At 33.3% G+C, this 20,288-nt stretch overlaps 1 protein-coding gene across 1 annotated transcript; it reads right to left on the bottom strand.

The window, feature by feature from the left end:
• Nucleotides 1-7,066: 7,066 nt before the first annotated feature.
• LOC139495190 (uncharacterized) lies at nucleotides 7,067-8,979 on the bottom strand. The gene is made up of 3 exons (XM_071283392.1): nucleotides 8,712-8,979; nucleotides 8,100-8,154; nucleotides 7,067-7,825 (listed from the first exon to the last, which is right to left on the bottom strand). Exons 1-3 carry the CDS (start codon nucleotides 8,970-8,972, stop codon nucleotides 7,674-7,676), a joined length of 468 nt encoding a protein of 155 aa, XP_071139493.1. The 5' UTR covers nucleotides 8,973-8,979; the 3' UTR covers nucleotides 7,067-7,673.
• Between the last annotated feature and the right edge of the window lie 11,309 nt (nucleotides 8,980-20,288).

The following is a 20,288-nucleotide window of genomic DNA, read 5'->3' as shown; positions in this document are numbered from 1 at the left end:
TGACCTCAAATATTTATATGAAAAAATATCACCTTCCAGAGTTTGTGTCTTTTATAATTGTTTTATAAACGAAGTACAGTAATATCCACATATTTAAATTTATTTATTAGGTAAGCTAATTGTGGGCTATCAATAGATAACAAACTGAGCACAGTCTCTAAACTGAAATTGTATTTGTTATAAATTTTATTACTTCAAAAATCGAATTAATTTGAATATAAATGAAGATAATCATGATTAATGAAATATTATTGCATCAAGTTTAAGTTTTCTGAAGACTGTTAATGTTTAGGTCTTGGTTCTGGAGGCTTCACACTGAAACTGCTATAAGAGGGTGGTAAAGGGTTATTTTCGTGCAACGTGTTTTTCCATTTTTATTTCACGTGCAGCCGTGAAAAAGGTTCGTTATTCACCGTGTTTCGTGAAATCGGTAAAAAGATCAACGTGCAAGAAATTTTCAATTGTTCGATGAACGTGAAATGGCAATTTTATTTCGCGTTCTTCCGTGCAGATACCCCCCCCCCCTTTTTACGCCCCTCCTATAACAGTAGTCTCAGCTTCACAGTATGTAAACAAAAACAAAATGGCGTCCATAACATGTGCACATGTTATAAATTTATATCTGACAAAAGTCAGGTTTCTGCTGTCAAAAGGGATTCACATTTATATTGCAATAAATTATTCAGAAGGAGGTACAATCAGGTTACATTATATTTCTCTGGTTGCATAATCAATGTACAATACCCCCTGTACTTTGTGTACTGACAAATCGATATTGAAAGTACGGGATCCACACCCGAGTTATTTGTTCTATTTTAAAACCTTTACAAAATCAGTTCAAATTCTGGGAATCCAGGATGACGTATTCGAATCTGATTGGCTAAGATAGAATAGTGATGAGGGGAGTTTCCACTTTCTATTTTGGAAACGCCAAGAATTTTTTGTTACTAGTCCGTCGGGCATATTGGGTTACAAATTTTGGTTGCCCGAGGCCTGAATGCTGTAGTCCCGGACGTCGGGCTAGTGGATTTTTTAACCCATGAGTAAGCTCCATCTCTTCAATCCCCCGACTTTCTCTCATTCGTTCCGAAAAGGCACGCTGCCTTACATTTCTCCTCATATACTGCCTCCTGCGCCTGTTCATCAATAACTTGGCAACTTCTTAAGTTATCAATCCCACTGTTCCTTAATTATAAAATAAGTATTTCAAAAATCGGCGTTAAAATTATACTAGACATATAACCAATCATTTGTGGTATACACTTGTCAGAGTATTAAGAACAGCGAAAGAAAATTTTTAATCATCACCCTCCTATGTCCATAATTAATTAGTAAATATATGTTCGCACTGGAGAGCACATTTCTTTTTTTGCATGTATTACAATGACATGAATGATATACATTTGTACAATAGAAGAAATTACAGTAAAAACCACAAACCCAACCACCCATTCAATAGTGGTCTGTTCTGATTCCTAGAATAAACATTTATTATTATTTTATTTTTTTTATTTACAGAACTGAAATGGCTGACACCCTCCTAAACCAGCTCTTATGGAATCAAGAAGTGGGAGAGGAGGATTAGATGCAGGAAAGTGGTGAACAATCTGTAGATAATGTGCAATCACCATGCACCTCAATTAGGATGAACAAGTTGAATCATGTATATACTAGACATTTGTTTTTGTTATATACATTAAATATATATATATATATATAGTCAACAGCATTTAAAAAAAAATTCGTTAAGAACAATTAAGGTTGGTTTAAAAACAAAATAATTGAATGATGTATGATTACAAATGAGATAATTATTTGTCATACAATGTAGATCGTATGTTGATGTTTAGCTATCTATAGTATGATCTTTACCAAAACTCATTAGTAGCAAAGCAAAGCAATGAAGGTTCTAAAATATTGTATTACTTTTAACATACATACCACAGTGGTGGACTCCATTGGTGGTGTGGTGGGCACATGTTTGAATTCGTTCATGTCGTCGTCCTACTCTTTGCATTTGGGGTTTCAGTTTTAGGTCTAGAAGTTGTTGTACGTCTAGTTACAGATGAAGTTGAAGTGGGTAACGAAGTGTGTTGTTTATCAGTTGTGGTGGTGATTCCTCAGAATTATGTGAAAACAAAACGCTATGATAAGCCTTTGCTGTGATATGGAAGATGAATAAAACATGGTTGTCTTTTTAATAATGTAGAAAAGTCTTGATCTTGTCAATAAAGAAGACTTTTTTTTTATTGGTAACACAAGGTTATATTGAATATTTCAAATCAATTTAGATATAAATAAGATGTGATATGAGTGCCAATGAGACAACTTGTAACTCTGTATCTATACCACCTTTGTTGGGGAACCAAACTTTTGTATGCTGAACATATGTGCTGGAATATATACGACTATAATTCAAGTCATGACATATTTAAAGTAAACAATTATAGGTCAAAGTATGGCCTTCATCAGAGAGTGTCGGAGATAGTTTTGATATAGTACATGTTGTTGGGTTAGAATCTTTCATAACATGGAAGGATCTATTGATCCGTCTTTGAACAAATGTTACAGGAATTTTCACTTTTGCATCGATGGTAAAATTTGTACCCAAAAAAGTGGAGTCATTGGAGATTGGTAAATATTTTATTTTTTTGGTGGTTGGATATACACTGCAACAAATGAGTGCAAATTTAAGTGAAAATCGCTCATTTCAGTGCGTTGATAATTACAACTGTCTTCCTGGACGTACACCTTATAGTCAGTGCTTCGGTATTGACATGATTTAACAAACTTTACTAAAATTGATCGTTTATAAATTTGGAAATTATTTTAAAACTAAGGTTTCAACTCCAAAAAGTTTGTTTTAGATGAATTTGGCAATTTATTTAGGTATTGTTGACATATAGCCTTTCGACGATTTTCTTTACTTATCCATCTTCGGATTTCAAATGTTTGGCTTTGAGCGTTCCTGATGAAGGTAAATCCAGAAAAGCGCTTCGGACGCAATAAGTTATTAAACGTGTAGTTGTTTATATGTCTGTTTGTCGTTTTTTTCCTTTTTTAGCCATGGCGTTGTCAGTTTATTTTCGATTTATGAGTTTGACTGTCCCTCTGGTATCTTTTGTCCCTCTTTTCATATATCTATAAATCACATTTATTTAACAGAAATTTATAGACTGACAGTTTATTTTTCCTCTCCGAACCTTTACCACATCAACCTCTCCATCCACAAACAGAAATGAATGTTCTGACAATCTGTCAAAAATGATCCTTTTCATCTTCTGCTCTTTTTGCCTCATATGTGTACAGCCCATCACCTTTAAACTTGCGATAGTATCTCTCCAAACTATAATCAATTGGGTTGAACTGCTCAACACATTCCTTCACATCAAGCGAACACAAAACACCTCCCAACAAAGACCTAAAAGTAGTACTGTAATAGGCATACCAGCACAGAATTAGCAAGGATTAGCAAAAATGTAAGGAATGTGGTCACGTGGAATGTGATTACGTGGAATGTGGTCACATGGAATGTGCTCACGAGGAATGTTGCTAGCTTCGAATGCAGTGTTAAAAGAAGGTAGAAATACAAAAGTATGATAACTGATTTTCTTTTTATTATATTTGCAACAACTCTCAAGCTGAGCATATGGCTTGTTCAAATGCAAAGTTTATAGACATGATTCCAACTATAGACCCTTATGAAGATATGAATTCAACAAGAGATCATAGCGTCGCAGGCATCACATTTAGAACTTCGAGATTGAGGTCTAGTTTAAGTTCTCTGTACGCAAATTATGACTTTCACTTAGACATGGTGAAAGTGATGGGGGTAATTGTCCTCCTTTCAGTGACGAGTGCAACACTAGCCGTTACTAACAATCTGCATGTTTGTAAATCATACAAGTCGCACAATGCTACAGATTGTATTAGATTAACACACCACCCAGTAGATTCTCTAAGACAATACAATTCATCCATATGTGACTTTTTTCAACAATTTGACCTCCCACAGGACTATAAGGCTACTGTGTGTCGATATCAGAGAGAAGTGAGGATTGATTTTAGACAATTTATTAGTGAACACCCAACAATCAAAGGACTTTATTTCATTACAAGACAGTGGCAATATCTAAAGAGACTAATACCACACATTGACAAGTCTATCACTAAAGCACTGATTTAAAACAATCCATCATATTTGTGATTTTATTTTTATCAATAAAGCTGTGTTAAATAAGCATTGTATGTCAAGTTGTTTGCTTATTATCCATTTATACAAATGGATTGCTTGTGATTTTATTGGTTAAGTGAATAATCACTAGGTTTTAAATGGTCAGTACAGCAAACTCTCATGATTTTATCAGTTAAGTGAATAATTACTAGGTTTTAACTGGTCAGTCCAACAAACTCTCATGATTTTATCAGTTCAGTGAATAATCACTGGGTTTTAAATGGTCAATCCAGCAAACCTCATCTGATTGTAAATGACCGTCAAAGGCTACAATTCATCCTTTCAATATAACAAAACCAATGTGTGAAAAGTTTTCTCGTGATGTTTTAACAGAAACAAACTTTTAAACAATTTATTTCCAGATCTTTAAGACAAAAAAAAAAGACTCTTTTCAAATAACAATTTTAATATCATAATATCAAATCAGCTAACTGTTATATATATACATACAAACAATTTTTGCAACATTACCAGTAGAAAATATTCATTGTAAAAATGTGTAAAAGTTATCGAATACAACCAAAGTATTTAAGTGGTGAGTTGAAATCATATTCCAAAATAATGTTCACTGAGACATTTTGAATTACTGAGATTTTAGAAATATTGTATTAACCATGAATAACATATGGTGGAAACAACTCACTGATAATAAGAACAAACTTTTTTTTATTCAAAATGCTATAAAAGTGCTAAAACTTGCATATACATATCAATGGAGAAAATTGACATTACATTTCTCATAAAAATATGAAACAACAACAGCATTAATCAAAAACAATGTCATACAAAAGTAACAAATCAGCTAACTGCTGAATATATATATATATATATATATATCACCAACACAACCATTAGAAAAGATTTATTGTAAAAATAAAACTCATCCAAACAATACTGATTTTAAAAAACATTGACTAGAAACTGCAACCAAGATTGGAATGAGGATTTAAGTAAAAATTTGTAAAACAAAGGACAAACAAAAAAACCCAAACAAAATGTGTGTTGTTTAAAGGTATATAACTTCATTTTAAACGACAGGAATAAACTCACAAAATGCACCAGTATAAGGGGGAAAACAGATGTTGTTATCGAAATTATAATCCTAAGTTAAAAAATAAATAAAATTAATGCATATATCAATCAAGAAAATTGACATTACATTTCTCATAAAAAAAAAAAAAAGCCCACCAACAACAGCCTCGACTAAAAACAATTTTGCATAAAAGTAACAAATCAGCTAACTGCTGAATATACATATATCACCAACACAACCACTAATAAGATTTATTGTAGAAATATATAAAAAAAACATCTATACCATTCTGATTTTTTTTTTTTAACATTGACTAGAAACTACAACCAAGATTGGAATGTTGATTTAAGTTAAATTTTAAAATGAGTAAAACATATACAACTTATCTGAATACTGATTTTGTTATTAACATTGACTAGAAAATACATAAAAATTGAAATGATGATTTAACATGTTTAATTGAAAATTGATAAAAAAAAAACAATGAGATATGAGAAACAATGATGGAGGTTAAATTTAAAAAAAAAAAAAAAAAACTTATTTTAATCAAGAACATTTACATCATGAAAAATATAAAGCTTATTGTAAAAGTAAATGGAATTGCGGATTGAATTTTCAATAAATCTAATGAGTCCCAACCGAGAGCAAAAGACATAGGGATGTAGATTCATTTTGATTAAACAATTAAGATTGAATGGAAAATATGTCAAGTAAATGAGGTAGATAACAATAAAAAATAATAACACATTGTTGAATACATGTTCAAAGACTCCCACTAGGAAATGTTCTTATCACATAGACATTGTTATAACAATAATATGAAATCTCTAAAATATCTAATTTATAACTATACATAAACATATATAAAAAAAAATGTCAAATGAGAAAGGATTATATGATTTGTAAATTTTGTAAATAAAAACAACTTTAATATATCAAAATGGAGTACATGTTTACCTGGAAAATTTAAAAATGTGTCACATTGGTTAATGAAAAGCACCATGATTTTTGTAAATAAAATAAAAAGGACAATGAAAAGCACCATGATCTTGGTAAATAAAATAAAAAGGACAATGAAAAGCACCATGATTTTTGAAAATAAAAAAGAAAGACTCTTGTTAACTTGATAGATTTAAAAAATCACATTATTTGACTGAAAAGTCTATTATTTAAATGTTTACAAGCATCAACAAAATATATACATGAAATAGATCAGTAAATGTGTTCAATTTTCATTAAGGCAATCAAAATTAATACAAGTATTTTTTGGAAGAAAAAAAAAAGTCATCTGTGTATCACTACCAAATATATAGACAAAATATGGAATTTAATACCATTTCAAAAAAAAAGTTCTAGAATAAATCAATTTTTACCAGTTCTTAAAATTATTCGATGAATGTTCGCTGAGCATGATTTTAGTATAAATACCCTACCCCCTCCCATATACAGATCACACTTTTCCTTATTTAAACAGAAAAAAACTACTTCTATACAATGGACCTCTTCACGATAGTCTCAAATGAATTAGAGAAGGTGCCCAATCTAAGATGGGCCGATTGTAGACAGATCCCCTGCCTCTTCTGCACCGCGGATTCAGATAGTAGGAGACAGATGGCATTACTATCCAACCTTACAGATAACACCAATTATAGTAAAATGGTGCTTGGAATCTACCACTACATTTTACATGGGACCATAACAAGATCAGAGGACCTCCTGTACTATGGAGACAATATGGTGTTGATGGGGGTGAAAGTTTTGGCAGAAAGGACGCAAAATATTTGCATCCTTCAAATGTGTACCAAAATTTAGAAAAAGAGGTAAGTTATTATTTTTACATATTATGATAATAATCTGGCTTATTCTTCAATCTATTCGAACGCCTCAATGGTGCTTGAGGAAGTGCTGCAGGTGGTCCATTTATGACAGGTGGGAGTGCTGCGGGTGGTCCATTTATTACGGGTGGGAGTGCTGCAGGTGGTCCATTTATAACGGGTTGGAGTGCTACGGGTGGTCCATTTATAACGGGTGGGAGTGCTGCAGGTGGTCCATTTATGACGGGTGGGAGTGCTGCGGGTGGTCCATTTATAACAGGTGGGAGTGCTACAGGTGGTCCATTTATTACGGGTGGGAGTGGTCCCAGTGCTCCAATGATAACAGGTAGGAGTGGTGCAGGTGGTCCATTTATAACAGGAGTGGGGTTTTGCATATCATCATACATCTGTCGAAGTCCTCGATAGAATTGAAAAATAAGCCCCACTCCTGCTATAATCAGTACAAATATTGCATGCATCCAATCTACAATAATTAATTAACTTATATTAGAGAGGTAATAATTTAATAACCTTAGGTGATGTTTCTAATTGTGATTGCTTTAATGAAAATAGAACACATTTAATTAGATCACTATGGTGTAGTTAGTTCAAATTCTTCAATCCCCCTACTCCCCCTCATTCTCTCCGAAAAGGCACGCTGCCTTACATTTCTCCTCAAATACTGCCTCCTGCGCCTCTTCATCAATAATTTAACAACTTCCCAAGTTATAAATGCCACTGTTCCTAAATAATAAAATAAGTATTTCAAAAATCTGCCTTAAAAATACCCTGCAATCAATCATTTACGGTATACATGTACACTTGTCAGAGTATTAAGAACAGTGAAAGAACATTTTTAATCATCATCTTAGTGATATGTCCATAATTAATTTGTAATTATTTGTATTAACTGGTGAGCACATTTCTTTTTAAACATGTTGATCAAACTTGCATGCATTACCATGATTACAATGACATGAATGATAATAGAAGAAATAACAGCAAATTAACAACTTACCAATGCAAGAAACCACAAACCCAACCACCCATCCAATACTGCTTGATTCTGCTTCCTAGAATAAAACAAATATATTATTTATTTTTTTTAATTTACAGAACTGAAATGACAGACAACTTCTTGGATCAGCCTCCATGGAACCATGAAGTGGGGGTAGAGGAGGACGATATGTCAGAGACACAAAGTGTACAATCGGTAGATGAGGTACAATCGTCATGTACCTCAATCAGGGACGAGATGTTAGAGACCATAAGTTTACAATCAGTAGATGAGGTACAATCGTCATGTACCTCAATCAAGGAGGAACAATTATAATCATGTATTATGTAAATTTGTTTTTGTTATATAAATTAAATATATTTCGGGTCAACTGCTTTTTTTTTAATTTCTTTAAGAACATGAAGAACACTAATTAAGGTTTGTTTAAAAGCAAAATAATTGAATGATGTAAGATTACAAATGAGACAAGTCTTTGTCATTCAATGTAGAGTGTATGTCAATGTTAAGCTATCTATATGCCAAAGTATGATATCCAACAAAACTCATTAATTGTAAAGCAAAGCATTGAAGGTTTCAAAATATTGTATTACTTTTACCCATATGTATACATACCATAGTGGTGGACTCCATTGGTGGTGTGGTGGGGCACATGTTCATATCCGCTCCTCCTGTTGTCTTTCTTACATTTGAGGTTGCAGGCCTGGATGTCCTCTTAACATTTGGGGTCGTTGTAGTTACAGATGATCTTGAAGAACTTGAAGAAGTGGGTGAAATAGTTGGTTGTTTGTCAGTTTTCATTGTTGAAGATTCCTCAGAATTCTGTGAAAACAAAATACTATGATGTGATATGAAGCATGAATAAAACATGATCATATATTTAGAAAAGTCTCGATCTTGTCAATAAAGGAGGCTTTTTTTATATTGGTAACACAATGCTATATTAAATATTTCAAAACTATATAGATATCAATAAGAGGTGATACGAGTGCCAATGAGACAACTTCTTATAACTCTGTATCTAAATCCCCTTTGTTGAAAAAAACAAACTTGTGTATGCTGAACGTGTGTGCTGGAATATATGTGACTATTATTCAAGTCATAACAAGTAAACAATTATAGCTTAAAAATGGTCTTCATCAGAGAGTCTTGGAGATGGTTTCAATATATAAATGTACATTTTGTAGTACATGTTGTCGGGTTAGAATCTATCATTGATCATAGCATGAAAGGATCTATTGATCTGTCTTTGAAAAGAAAAAGTTTCAAGAACTTTAAACTTTTACATCATGGTAATTTTGTAACCCAAAAAGTGGCGTCATTGAAGATTGGTAAAGATTTGATTTTTGTTTAGAATAAGACCCCCACTGCAACGCATGAGTGCAAATTTTGTGAAAATCTTACACATTTCAGTGTGTTGATCCAAATTTCTGTTTCCTTCGAGGTACATCTCACTGATGGACAGCTGATGTCTCCTCCCAAAATTTCTACAACGCCAACATCTCCATCAATGAAGAGAAAAGATTTCTCTGTTAACCTGTCAAATTTTATCTTGATGATGTTGTCCTTTACACCCTCATAGGTGTAAAGTCCATCTCCTTGAAACTTGCAGCTGTATTCCTCCAACACAAAATCAATACTATACTTCTTCTCACAATCCCGTACATCAAAACGACTCTCAACACCACCAAGCATGAACATAAACAAAAAGCAAATTCGGATCACAACAAAAGCAGCCATATTTCTTACATAAGTTACAGTCGCAGGTGAAATGCATTGTGGGATTGTTTTACGTAAGTCCATTCAATCGGCAATCCTACGGAATCGACCGAATGGTGACGAATGGTTGTACGGTTGTATAATTAGGATGATAGAGTTAGCTCCCATACACTATACGGTAAAAATGTGATCACTGTTCAAAGGGGAACAATTGTTGTATTATGTACAGTGTGGTCATCGTGAAACTATCGTTTAAAAACTTTTGGTAGAAAATACGGTACAGTCATCGTGAAAAGTGTATTTGAACAGTTTTTTGAAAATACATATGATTGATTGATTGTTGGTTGCTTAACGTCCAGTGGCAAATATTTCATGCATATTCAGGACGAGAACAAGTTCACAATAAATACAATAGGTAGGTTGTTGTAATAGAGGCCATCTAGGATGATGGTCGGGGAAATTTGGACTGCCACTGGAAAATGAGGGTATATTGGATAGGGACAGAAATTTTGCCTTGCAACAGGCCACCTACGGACCCCTCAAAGAGTTGTTGCAAGGGTTCTTAACGTGCAAATAGCGTGGCACTCTCTTTACACGAGGCATCGGATTTAACGTCCCCTTCTGACGGACGTGACTGCGAACTTGATACATCCCGCACAGCCAAACGGACGCCCCACTCCAGCAAGCGTTTTACTGCCGGTCGGGAGAAGACCAAGTGACCATATTTCTATACCCCAGGAAAATACATATGATGAAATTATGATCAGTATATTCAAACACTGTTTGTTACCACATTATTTATTTATTGGAAATAAAGTGTTGAAACTGACGATATTTATTCAATTATACCCGATATATTATAAATACCATCAATTCATGTAACAACGATGAAAAACATTTGTGTACTTCTAAATTTAAGTGAATCATTGGGTTGTTGGACACACTGTGCCCTTGACTTCTGTGTTTTACTAGTTTGCACCGAGCGGTTAACAAAACACCACAAACAATGGAACACAATGCACTATAAATTGTGAAGGTCTTAATAGTTAGAACACTAGATATTGAGAAAACATGTCTCCAAACTTTGATAAGGAGCATGTCTATCATTATAGATATTCATTGAGCATACTGATAAAATCTGAAAAAAGAGCATCGCAAACCTCAATCATATTTTCTCAAATTTCAAAGCGTGATTAACTGATAATCAGAAGCATCTAACATGTACTCGGTTGATAGAATTGATCAATCTTTTTGGTTTTCATTGAGCACTTTGTCTTGAAATCAGAAAAAGAAAGAATCTAACATGTACTCGGTTGATAAAACTAACTTATCTTTGGTTTTCATCAAACATTTCATCTCTCAAGTATTGATAAAATCAAAGAAAGCAAACTCGTCACACACCTCGACTATATTTCTCAAAATCTCAAAATCATCTGAACTCAAATTGATTGATAAAACTAAATTATCTTTTGGTTTTCATCGAACACTTTGTCCTACAAGTGGCGGTACAATCGGAAAATCAAACCCATCACGCAAATTGATTGTATTTTCTTAAAAAAAAAACCCAGATCAAGTGAAAATCAGAAGCAGCTAAGCTCATATTAATTAACAAAACGTACTTATCTTTTTTTTCCCATCGAGCACTTTGTCTAGAACCACTAGAAGGTGGTCTTCTTTTCTATGACTATAATCAACTAGTGAATCAAAGAAGGGGTATAAATATGACAGTGTTTGATACACTTTACCAAAACAATTTGAATCAACAGAACTATGGATCAATACGCATTCGCCAAAAAGAACAGCATGAAGGGGAATTTAGAGATGAGAACCATGTTTGGTAGAAACATGGCTCTTGTTTTGACAAAAGTTAACGGTTTCTATTATGTTAACTTGTACAACAATAACCCGCGCAACCCAGGCAGGTGTTCCCTAGGGTGGGATGAATTCATTGAGATGACGTCGATGCGAAATATGTTGGAGCAGCTACATTCACAATTTGAGGTAAGTTTTGTATTTTGTTAAGGTGTAATGTGGTACTGCTCGAAGGTCCTTCTTTTTTCATCTCTTCAACTTTTTAGTTATTTTTTTTCTAACAACTGATGTGATGTTTTTTTTTTTTAATTTTTAAGGACCCACAACAACAACCAAAAGAACAGATGTTCACCCCGCCAACACCACCACCACCCTTCATTGCCACGCCAATAGTAACACCAGGGGGAAAAAGACAGCAAGACGCGGTTGGGGACGAACCAAAACCGAAGAGGCAGATTGTTGCAACAGAGGGAAATTTTAACCCTCTTGATTTTTTCCAACAATTGCAGCAGTTTGAGGGAAAATAGTTGTTTTTATATGTAGAATATAGGCGACAAAAGACGTATAGACAATATACTTTTTATTTATAAATGTTTTAACAATAGATCGAACAACATTTGTTTACATTTGGTATTCTAAAATGTCCATATGAATAACTGTTAATTGAGTTTTTCCGAAACCTTTTATCATCAAAGTTACATAAACCAACTTTTCGAACATTATTAATGTATAAAGTATGATTTTCACTTCGTATTAAATCCATATCATTTATTGTCATCGTGTTATCAACTAAGCATTGTTTATAATGAATATGTCGTATTTGTTTATCAATAGCACATTTAGCAACCCCCTTTGCAGTCCGCTTTTCCTTTTCTAATAACTTTCAATGATAATTGATAATACCAATTTCGGTAAAATGGTGATTAAGCTTTACCACACCATTTTACATGGGACCTCCTATACTATGGAGATAACACAGCACTTATAGGACTGAAAGTTTTGGTTGAAAGAGTGCAAAATACTAGCATTCTTCAGATGTGCAAAAAAAAATTAAAAAGGTGGGTTACTTTTTTTTTTACATAAGTATAGATACCGTACCCCTCCCATATACAGATCACATTTTTGCTTATATTAACAGATACAACTATACTTCTTTAAATTAAAATTAAAATGGATCTCTCTATGAAAGTCTCTAGCGAATTAGAAAAGATGCCAAATCTGAGATGGGTAGATTACAGGAAGATTCCATGTCTTAACTGTACCATTGACCTGGACAGTAGGAAGCAGATGGCATTAATTTCGAGTATAACTTTACCACACCATTTTACATGGGAACATTAATAAGTCGGAGGGCCTCCTATACTATGGAGATAACACAGCACTTATAGGATTAAAAGTTTTGGTTGAAAGAGTACAAAATACTTGCATTCTTCAGATGTGCAACAAAATTTTGAAAAAAGGTTAGTTATGTTTTTTTTACATATGATAATAATCCGGTTTATTCTTCTGTCTATTTGAACGCCTCAGTGGTGCTTGATGGTGGTGCAGGTGCTCCATTGATAACAGGTGGGAGTGGTCCCAGAGGTCCATTGATAACAGGTGCAAGTGGTGCAGGTGGTCCATTTATAATAGGTGGGAGTGGTGCAGGTGGTCCATATATAACAGGTGGGAGTGGTGCCGGTGGTCCATTTATTACGGGTGGAAGGCGTGCCGGTGGTCCATTGATAACAGATGGAAGTGGTGCGGGTGGTCCATTGATAACAGGTGGGAGTGGTGCAGGTGTTGCATTTATAACCGTAGTGGGTTTTGCATATCATCATACATTTGTCGAAGTCTTCTATAGAATTGATAAATAAGCTCCGTTCTGCTTCCTAGAATAAATATAAATATTTTTTTTTTATTTTTTAATTTACAGAACTGGAATGGCTGACACATTCCTAAACCAGCCCCCATGGAATCAAAAAGTGGGAGAGGAGGAGGATGAGATGCAGGTAAGTGGTGAATTAAATAACCTTAGTGAGCACGCTCACATACCCCACATTGTCATTGGAGAAATTAAATAAGTGTAAGAAAAAAATATTGAATAATAATATGCACATCTACATAGTATGTCCTTATTATCTACAACATTTCATGAAATTCTGCTGTGTGGTTTCAGAGGATCTGATTAAACGGGCTAATCATTTTTTTCTCCATCAAGCACTTTGTCCAGAACCAACCACAAGGAGGTGGTCTTCTTTTCTATAATCAGCTAGCAAATCAAATACTAGTAAAGGATATAAATATGAAAGTGTTTGATACATTTTACCAAAACGATTTAATCCAACCGAACGAATATGGAGCAATACTCATTCTGCCAAAAAAAAAAACAGCATAAAGGGGAATTTGGAGGTGAGAAGAAACATGGCACTTGTTTGAACAAAAGCTAATGGATATGTTTATGTGGACTTATACAATAATAACCCACGCAACACAGGCATATATTCCCTAGGCTGGGATGAATTCATCGAGATGGCTTAAATGCAGAATGTGTTGGAGCAGCTACATTCTCAATTTGAGGTAGGTTAAGAAACATTATGGTACTGTTCAAAGGTCCTTCTTTTTCATCTCTTCAACTTTTTAGTTATTTTTTCTAACAACTGGTGTAATGTTGTTTTTTTTGTATAATTTTTAAGGACCAACAACAACAACCAAAGGAACAAACGTTCACCCCACCACCACCACCCTACATTGCCAAACCATTATCAACACCAGGGGAAAAAAGACAGCACGACACGGTTGGGGACGAATCCCAACCGAAGAGACAGATTGTGTCAACAGAGGGAAATATTAACCCCCTAGAATTTTTCCAACATCTACAACAGTTTCGGGAAAAATAGAGATACATTTTATGAATAATTCATATCCTCTGTTTTTATATATATAGACAACACAAAGACGAATAGACAATATACTTCTTTATATAAGTAGCCAAAATCATTCCTTGCCTCCTACTTTCTAGGTATGTTGCATTGGATATTAGGAGACTGATAAAATTTCAACATTCTATGAACTTTCATTATTTTTATTTCCAAGTTTGTGTCCAATTGTAAATATCGGTAATGTGTGACATAATTGTCGTTTTTAGTGCTGACTATATAGATTACGATACAGAATTTTGCTTTAGCTTGATTGTTCATCATCCGTTACATTTTTAAGTAAAGGTGCTAGGGGATAAGAGTTGTGCGAGTCGTGCAAGTACCATATTCAATGTCTACCTACAACACGTAAAGTTGTTGGAAATGAGTGAACCCATCAATTTCTTAATAATCTACCAAATATTCTCAGCTTTCAGACATATAATGATAGTAGCCAAAAATCTAAAATTTCCAACTGAGATGGAAATGTTTTTCCATGCTGTTTGAACAGCATTTGATTTTCTTGCCTTTAAATATTCCAGTAGCTTCAATCAATAAATGTGAATCATATCCTCGAAGGGTGTGAAAAAAGATGGGGATAAATGATTGATTGATTGGTTGTTGGTTGTTTAACGTTCAGTGCAAATATTTCATGCATATTCAGGACGAGAACAATGTAATAATAAATACAATAGGTAGGTCTTGTCATAATAGAGGCCATTCGGGATGATGGTCGGGGAGATTTGGACAGTAAAATAGTACTTGAGCGAGTCCAGCGCACCCCCCCCCCCAAAAAAAAAATAACCCCTAAAAATACCCTCATTTCAAGTAAAAAAGCCCTAAATTTTCATAAAAAAAGCAAAAAACACCCAAAAAAACACCAAAATTTTCTTACTCCCAAAAAAATTTTTTTTTTTACTTTTTATAAAAAAAAACCTTAAAACTTTAAATAGACTAAATCGATCATTGGAAATATTTACATGGTTGTCAATAGTATGTTTACATGTTGCCTAGACAATGTTGTCATCACATGTAAACATATAGAAGACTGGTGCGTTCTTTTCGTTTTAAATTATCAGTGATGAGAAAACGTGTGTGCTTTTTAGTGTGTTGTGGTTTTTCATGTCGGCCAGTATTTCTTCCTCTCAAGAAGAAGAATTGTTAGGTAGTCCTACTGCACAGGAATTAGAACAGGGCATTAGTGAATCACAAGCAGTGCATCAAAACCTGTTGGATTATTCAGAGCAGAGCAGTTTAATTCTTTCTAAAGATATGGATCAGCAAAGTGAATGGAGTGCAGATCAACTTTCCATTCTTTCTGAAAATTTGTCTTACTTTACAACCTGTGTTAATATTGTAAAGAGAATACACACAGAAGGACCCGCATAAAGTAAAAAACTACCTAAGTTTCCTTCTCTTCCAAAAAGAAAGCTGTTATCTTTGTATGGAGAGCAAGCAAAAATGCGAAAGATGATGACACCGGAAGAACTTCACCAGTACTTGATAACAAAAGAGATAGATGTAACCAAAACTGCAAGAAAAGAAGTCTTTATCTTTTCTGCAAGTGACATAACGACCCCAGACATCGCCGTTGCAAAGCTGCAAGAAGGATATAGACAAATTCAAAGACAAGAGGCTACTAGCATGTGTTTCAATCTGCAGTATGGTTACCTTTTAGATGTCACCTTTGAACTCTATGCGAAAGAAAAGGAAAGTGGACTGCAAGGGCAAAAATGGGAGGATTGGTTGAAACAGAATATCGGAATCTCATCTTCATATTCCCGTAAACTGATGGAGATATCACGTTTGCTGAGACCATACATGCTAAGGTTTTCTACTGTTGGACTACCTTTCATTGAAGTCTATTCCATGAGAAAAGAATTGAAAAAAACAAGAGACAGATTTGGCTACGATTAATAAGACAAAAAGTTAGTGCAAAGACTAAGCTAAAAAAATTGATAACAAAAAGAACCTGTGAGAATGAAGAAAAGACTACATTGGAAATAAAGAGAAGTGAATTAATTTCTGAAAAGAATAGGATAATAGAACTTGTTCGTCAAGACAGTAATTCCTAGTAATTAACTTCTTTAAATCTTCCATCTTCAAAATTAATTTGTGCATCTTGTATAACAAACAGATAAATATTTATTGATTCATCTGCTCCTACCTTTTTCGTTATTTGGATGGTAATACCTTCAGAGGCATTTTCATTTTTTCTTCCTGAACCGTGTAATGAGTTATCATCTGTTGAACGTAAATCTAACCATAATGCAAAATTATCTGTTAAATATTTTTCTAATGTTGTATAAGAGAAACATACATCTTTTAAAACGGCTTCTGTTGTTTTATTTCTTTTTGAATTTAAAGCAAAGAATTAATTTATTTCATCCCACTGTTGATATGCTTTCATTCCTTGACTGTATAGTTGATTTGGAACACCTTCTATTGTCATTTCTACTTTTGTTATGTTAGAATTATAATAAGTTTCGGTACTTGTTCTTTCAGGATCTTCGAACAACATTAGAATTCCTTTCATACTTCTAGCTGGAACATTTAAATTGATATTCCACAATGTATCAGATTTGTTTTTGGTTATTTTTCTATGTCTTAGTATTCTATCGTACAAAATAACCATCTTACCATCAACTTGTTGTCTTATCTGTCTTGCTAATTCTGCATCAGTAACCATATCAAATTCTAAACAAATGTTTTTGATTGTATAACTTGCAGATGTATCTGTTGATTTAATAACATTGCTATAATTATTAAATGTAAGTTCACATTCAAGTCTATCACCAAGACCTGCTTGATAAAAAGGCATACGAGTTTCTAACAGTTCAAAATCAAGTGGGATACAAAATCTTGTACCATATGCAGTTGCAATTGCTTCATCGCCTGTGTCTGCTGTTTTATTATCCGCGCCAACTCTGTGTTTTAACATGTTTGTTTCACCAATACCTTGGTATGCCATATATACACGTTCAGATGTAGATTTCCATAAATCAACACAACAATGATAAATATCACTATCATCAATTGACATAATTTCATTTTCACTTATACGAATTGTTGTTTTTTTTAACTATTGCTCTTCCTATGTTTTGATATATAGTTGTATTGTCGTCTGTAGATGTGAGTTCTATTTCGAATGCCAATCTGGTTGTTCCAGGAACAATAACATCATTATTGCTTAGATTGGGGAATCTCACTAATAGCTGTTGATTTTGTTGATCAATAGTTGAAGCATTATTAGTTATTACTACACTTTGACGAATACCTTTCACACCACGAGGTTCTCTCATTTTTATGTAAGGATTTATTGTTTCCGTATGCCGACATTTTTAAGGATTAAATTTGTTATAAAAATAATTCAATTACCGGTGATACTAGAGTATTGATACATGCAGAATTATCACTCTTACTAACAAAACCTATTATATCTCCAGCCTTAACTTCAAAAGGTGTAATTATCACTCTTACTAACAAAACCTATTATATCTCCAGCCTTAACTTCAAAAGGTGTATCAAAGTTATGATAACCGTGTGTGACACCACCACCCAAACTTATTCCGTAACCATATGGCTTATTATTAACAGTCATCATAACGGCTATATCATCTGTGTTTGTTTTCAAACTTACTAAACTAATACCCAATATTTGTCCTGGAAAGTTCATTACATAATAACCACCACCACCATCACCAAAATAAAACTTTTGATTTGTATGTATTGGACCATCAATTCCAGCATTTATACTTATTGTTTTTCTGTCTGGTTTATTTTCAATATTACAAACTATATTTTCAATATTTAAAACTCTGATGGTTAGGGTAGCGACACTCCGGCGTAAATCTCTATCCTTAGTATCCATTGTTCGAAGCTCACTATTCATATTTAATATTTCTTTTTCTACGATTTTCTTGACACCAAGTATGCTCATTTTATTAAATAAATTATATAACTTCTAAAACACAATTAATTGGTAAATGATTAATTATCTTGTTATTATTTTCATCTCTTATTTCTAATTTCAATTCTGTTATAACATCATTCACCAAACACTTATATTCCGGATGCTCAAATCTCGCTGTTACAACTTCACCAAACTCTTTATTCTCGACTGGAATAACAGCCAATACTGTACTCGGCTTACCATCAAGATAATTATAAGAAGTGCTAACTTGTTCCAAATGGATATATAATGATTTATGGATAGCAAAATCTACAAATTTGTTTCCATAATGTAATTCATTAGGTTCGAATTTACGTTTATTATTAAATCCTAACATATTTCCCAAATTCTTACTTATCTTTAACTCAGTAGGAGTGTTTAATGAAGCGATACCATTTGTTTCATTTACGGATAATACAATATTTTCTTTTTGAAATTCATCCACTATTTGTTGAAAACTATAATAACCATCCATAAGCCTTTGCTGTGTCTCTCCGGTTTTCCTTATAAACCCATGATAAACATTATACCAACCTATACTATATCTTATAAATTTCAAACCAATACGTTTATTTCCATTTCTGTTATTTAAGTATTGTTCTTATCAATATTTGAAATAGTATGATACATTTTTAATATAAGAAAATGATAACAAAAGAATTTAAATATAATCCTAATGCATCATATAATCCAGGTATTAAATATTCTAAAAAAGATCATCAATTTAAAACAAATCTTGTAAATCAAACAATATTTGTAAATCAAAAAGAGAACTTTAAAACAGCTTTTCCTGAACACCATCAGTAGCATTAACTCCGCGTTTATATTTCTTGTATAGTGATTTACGATTATCTCTCTCATTTATTAATGTTTTTTTCTATTTCTGTTATTTTTTGTAGTCTATAATTTTGTCCATCTTCTATAGGTAATTCTGGATATAAATCAGGAGCTGTAGGTTGTTTCATTTTTAAATTAAAGTAAAAATTGATTTTTTTCCCTCTTAAATCCCACAAAATTCTCTCTGCCAGTTCTCCCGGCTTTTTTTTTAATTATTTTTTTTTATTTGAATTTTTTTGTTGTTGTTTTTTGGGTGTTTTAAGGTTTTTTTTATAAAAAAGTAAAAAAAAAATTTTGGGAGTAAGAAAATTTTGGTGTTTTTTGCTTTTTTTATGAAAATTTAGGGCTTTTTTTACTTGAAATGAGGGTATTTTTAGGGGTCAAAATTTTTTTTTGGGGGGGAGGGGGGTGCGCCGGACTCGCTCAAGTACTATACTACTTTGGACTGCCACTGGAAAATGAGGGTATATTGGATATTTAAATATTCCAGAAGCTTCAATCAATAAATGTGAATCAAATCCTCGATAGGTGTGAAATATGATGGGGATGAATGAAAGGTTTTACGAACTAAGAATTACACGAAGCCCCTCTTAAATTACCATAGTTATGAGAGTTCATGGTAACACCCACCTTACTCGCTCTTTTCAGTCAAGTGTGACATCTCTATTCACTGAACTAGAAAAATATATGTTTAAGGGTCAGCTGAAGCCTGCCTCCGGTGTATAATTTTCTTGCGGAGTTACAGACTAATTAGTGGCCTCGGGCTGTGTAATGCTTATTGGTGTGGTTGTTGTCTCATTGACACATTACCAATTTTCATTCTCAATTCTGCTTTCATTTTATGTTTGGACAAATTATGACTGGTTCTTGATTGGTTTGATTTAATGACAAATTTAATATAAATTCATTTCAGACTTTTTATTATCTCCCTTAAAATGGCATTTTCTACTGTAAAAAAGTAACCTCCCATTCTGA

The sequence above is a fragment of the Mytilus edulis genome, chromosome 11 (assembly GCF_963676685.1).
Source record: "Mytilus edulis chromosome 11, xbMytEdul2.2, whole genome shotgun sequence".
Taxonomy (NCBI): Eukaryota; Metazoa; Mollusca; class Bivalvia; order Mytilida; family Mytilidae; genus Mytilus; species Mytilus edulis.
Note: the sequence above shows the minus strand (reverse complement) of the source record. Positions and strands in the feature narration are given on the sequence as shown.

Bases quoted from the DNA above. Each gene is read 5' to 3' on its own strand.
- LOC139495190 (XM_071283392.1), bottom strand. From the start codon at position 8,972: ATGATCATGTTTTATTCATGCTTCATATCACATCATAGTATTTTGTTT. The intron at 8,155-8,711 runs GTATGTATACAT...GTTTTATTCTAG, and splicing joins CAATGGAGTCCACCACTATG to GAAGCAGAATCAAGCAGTAT. The intron at 7,826-8,099 runs GTAAGTTGTTAA...TTTATTATTTAG, and splicing joins GTTTGTGGTTTCTTGCATTG to GAACAGTGGCATTTATAACT.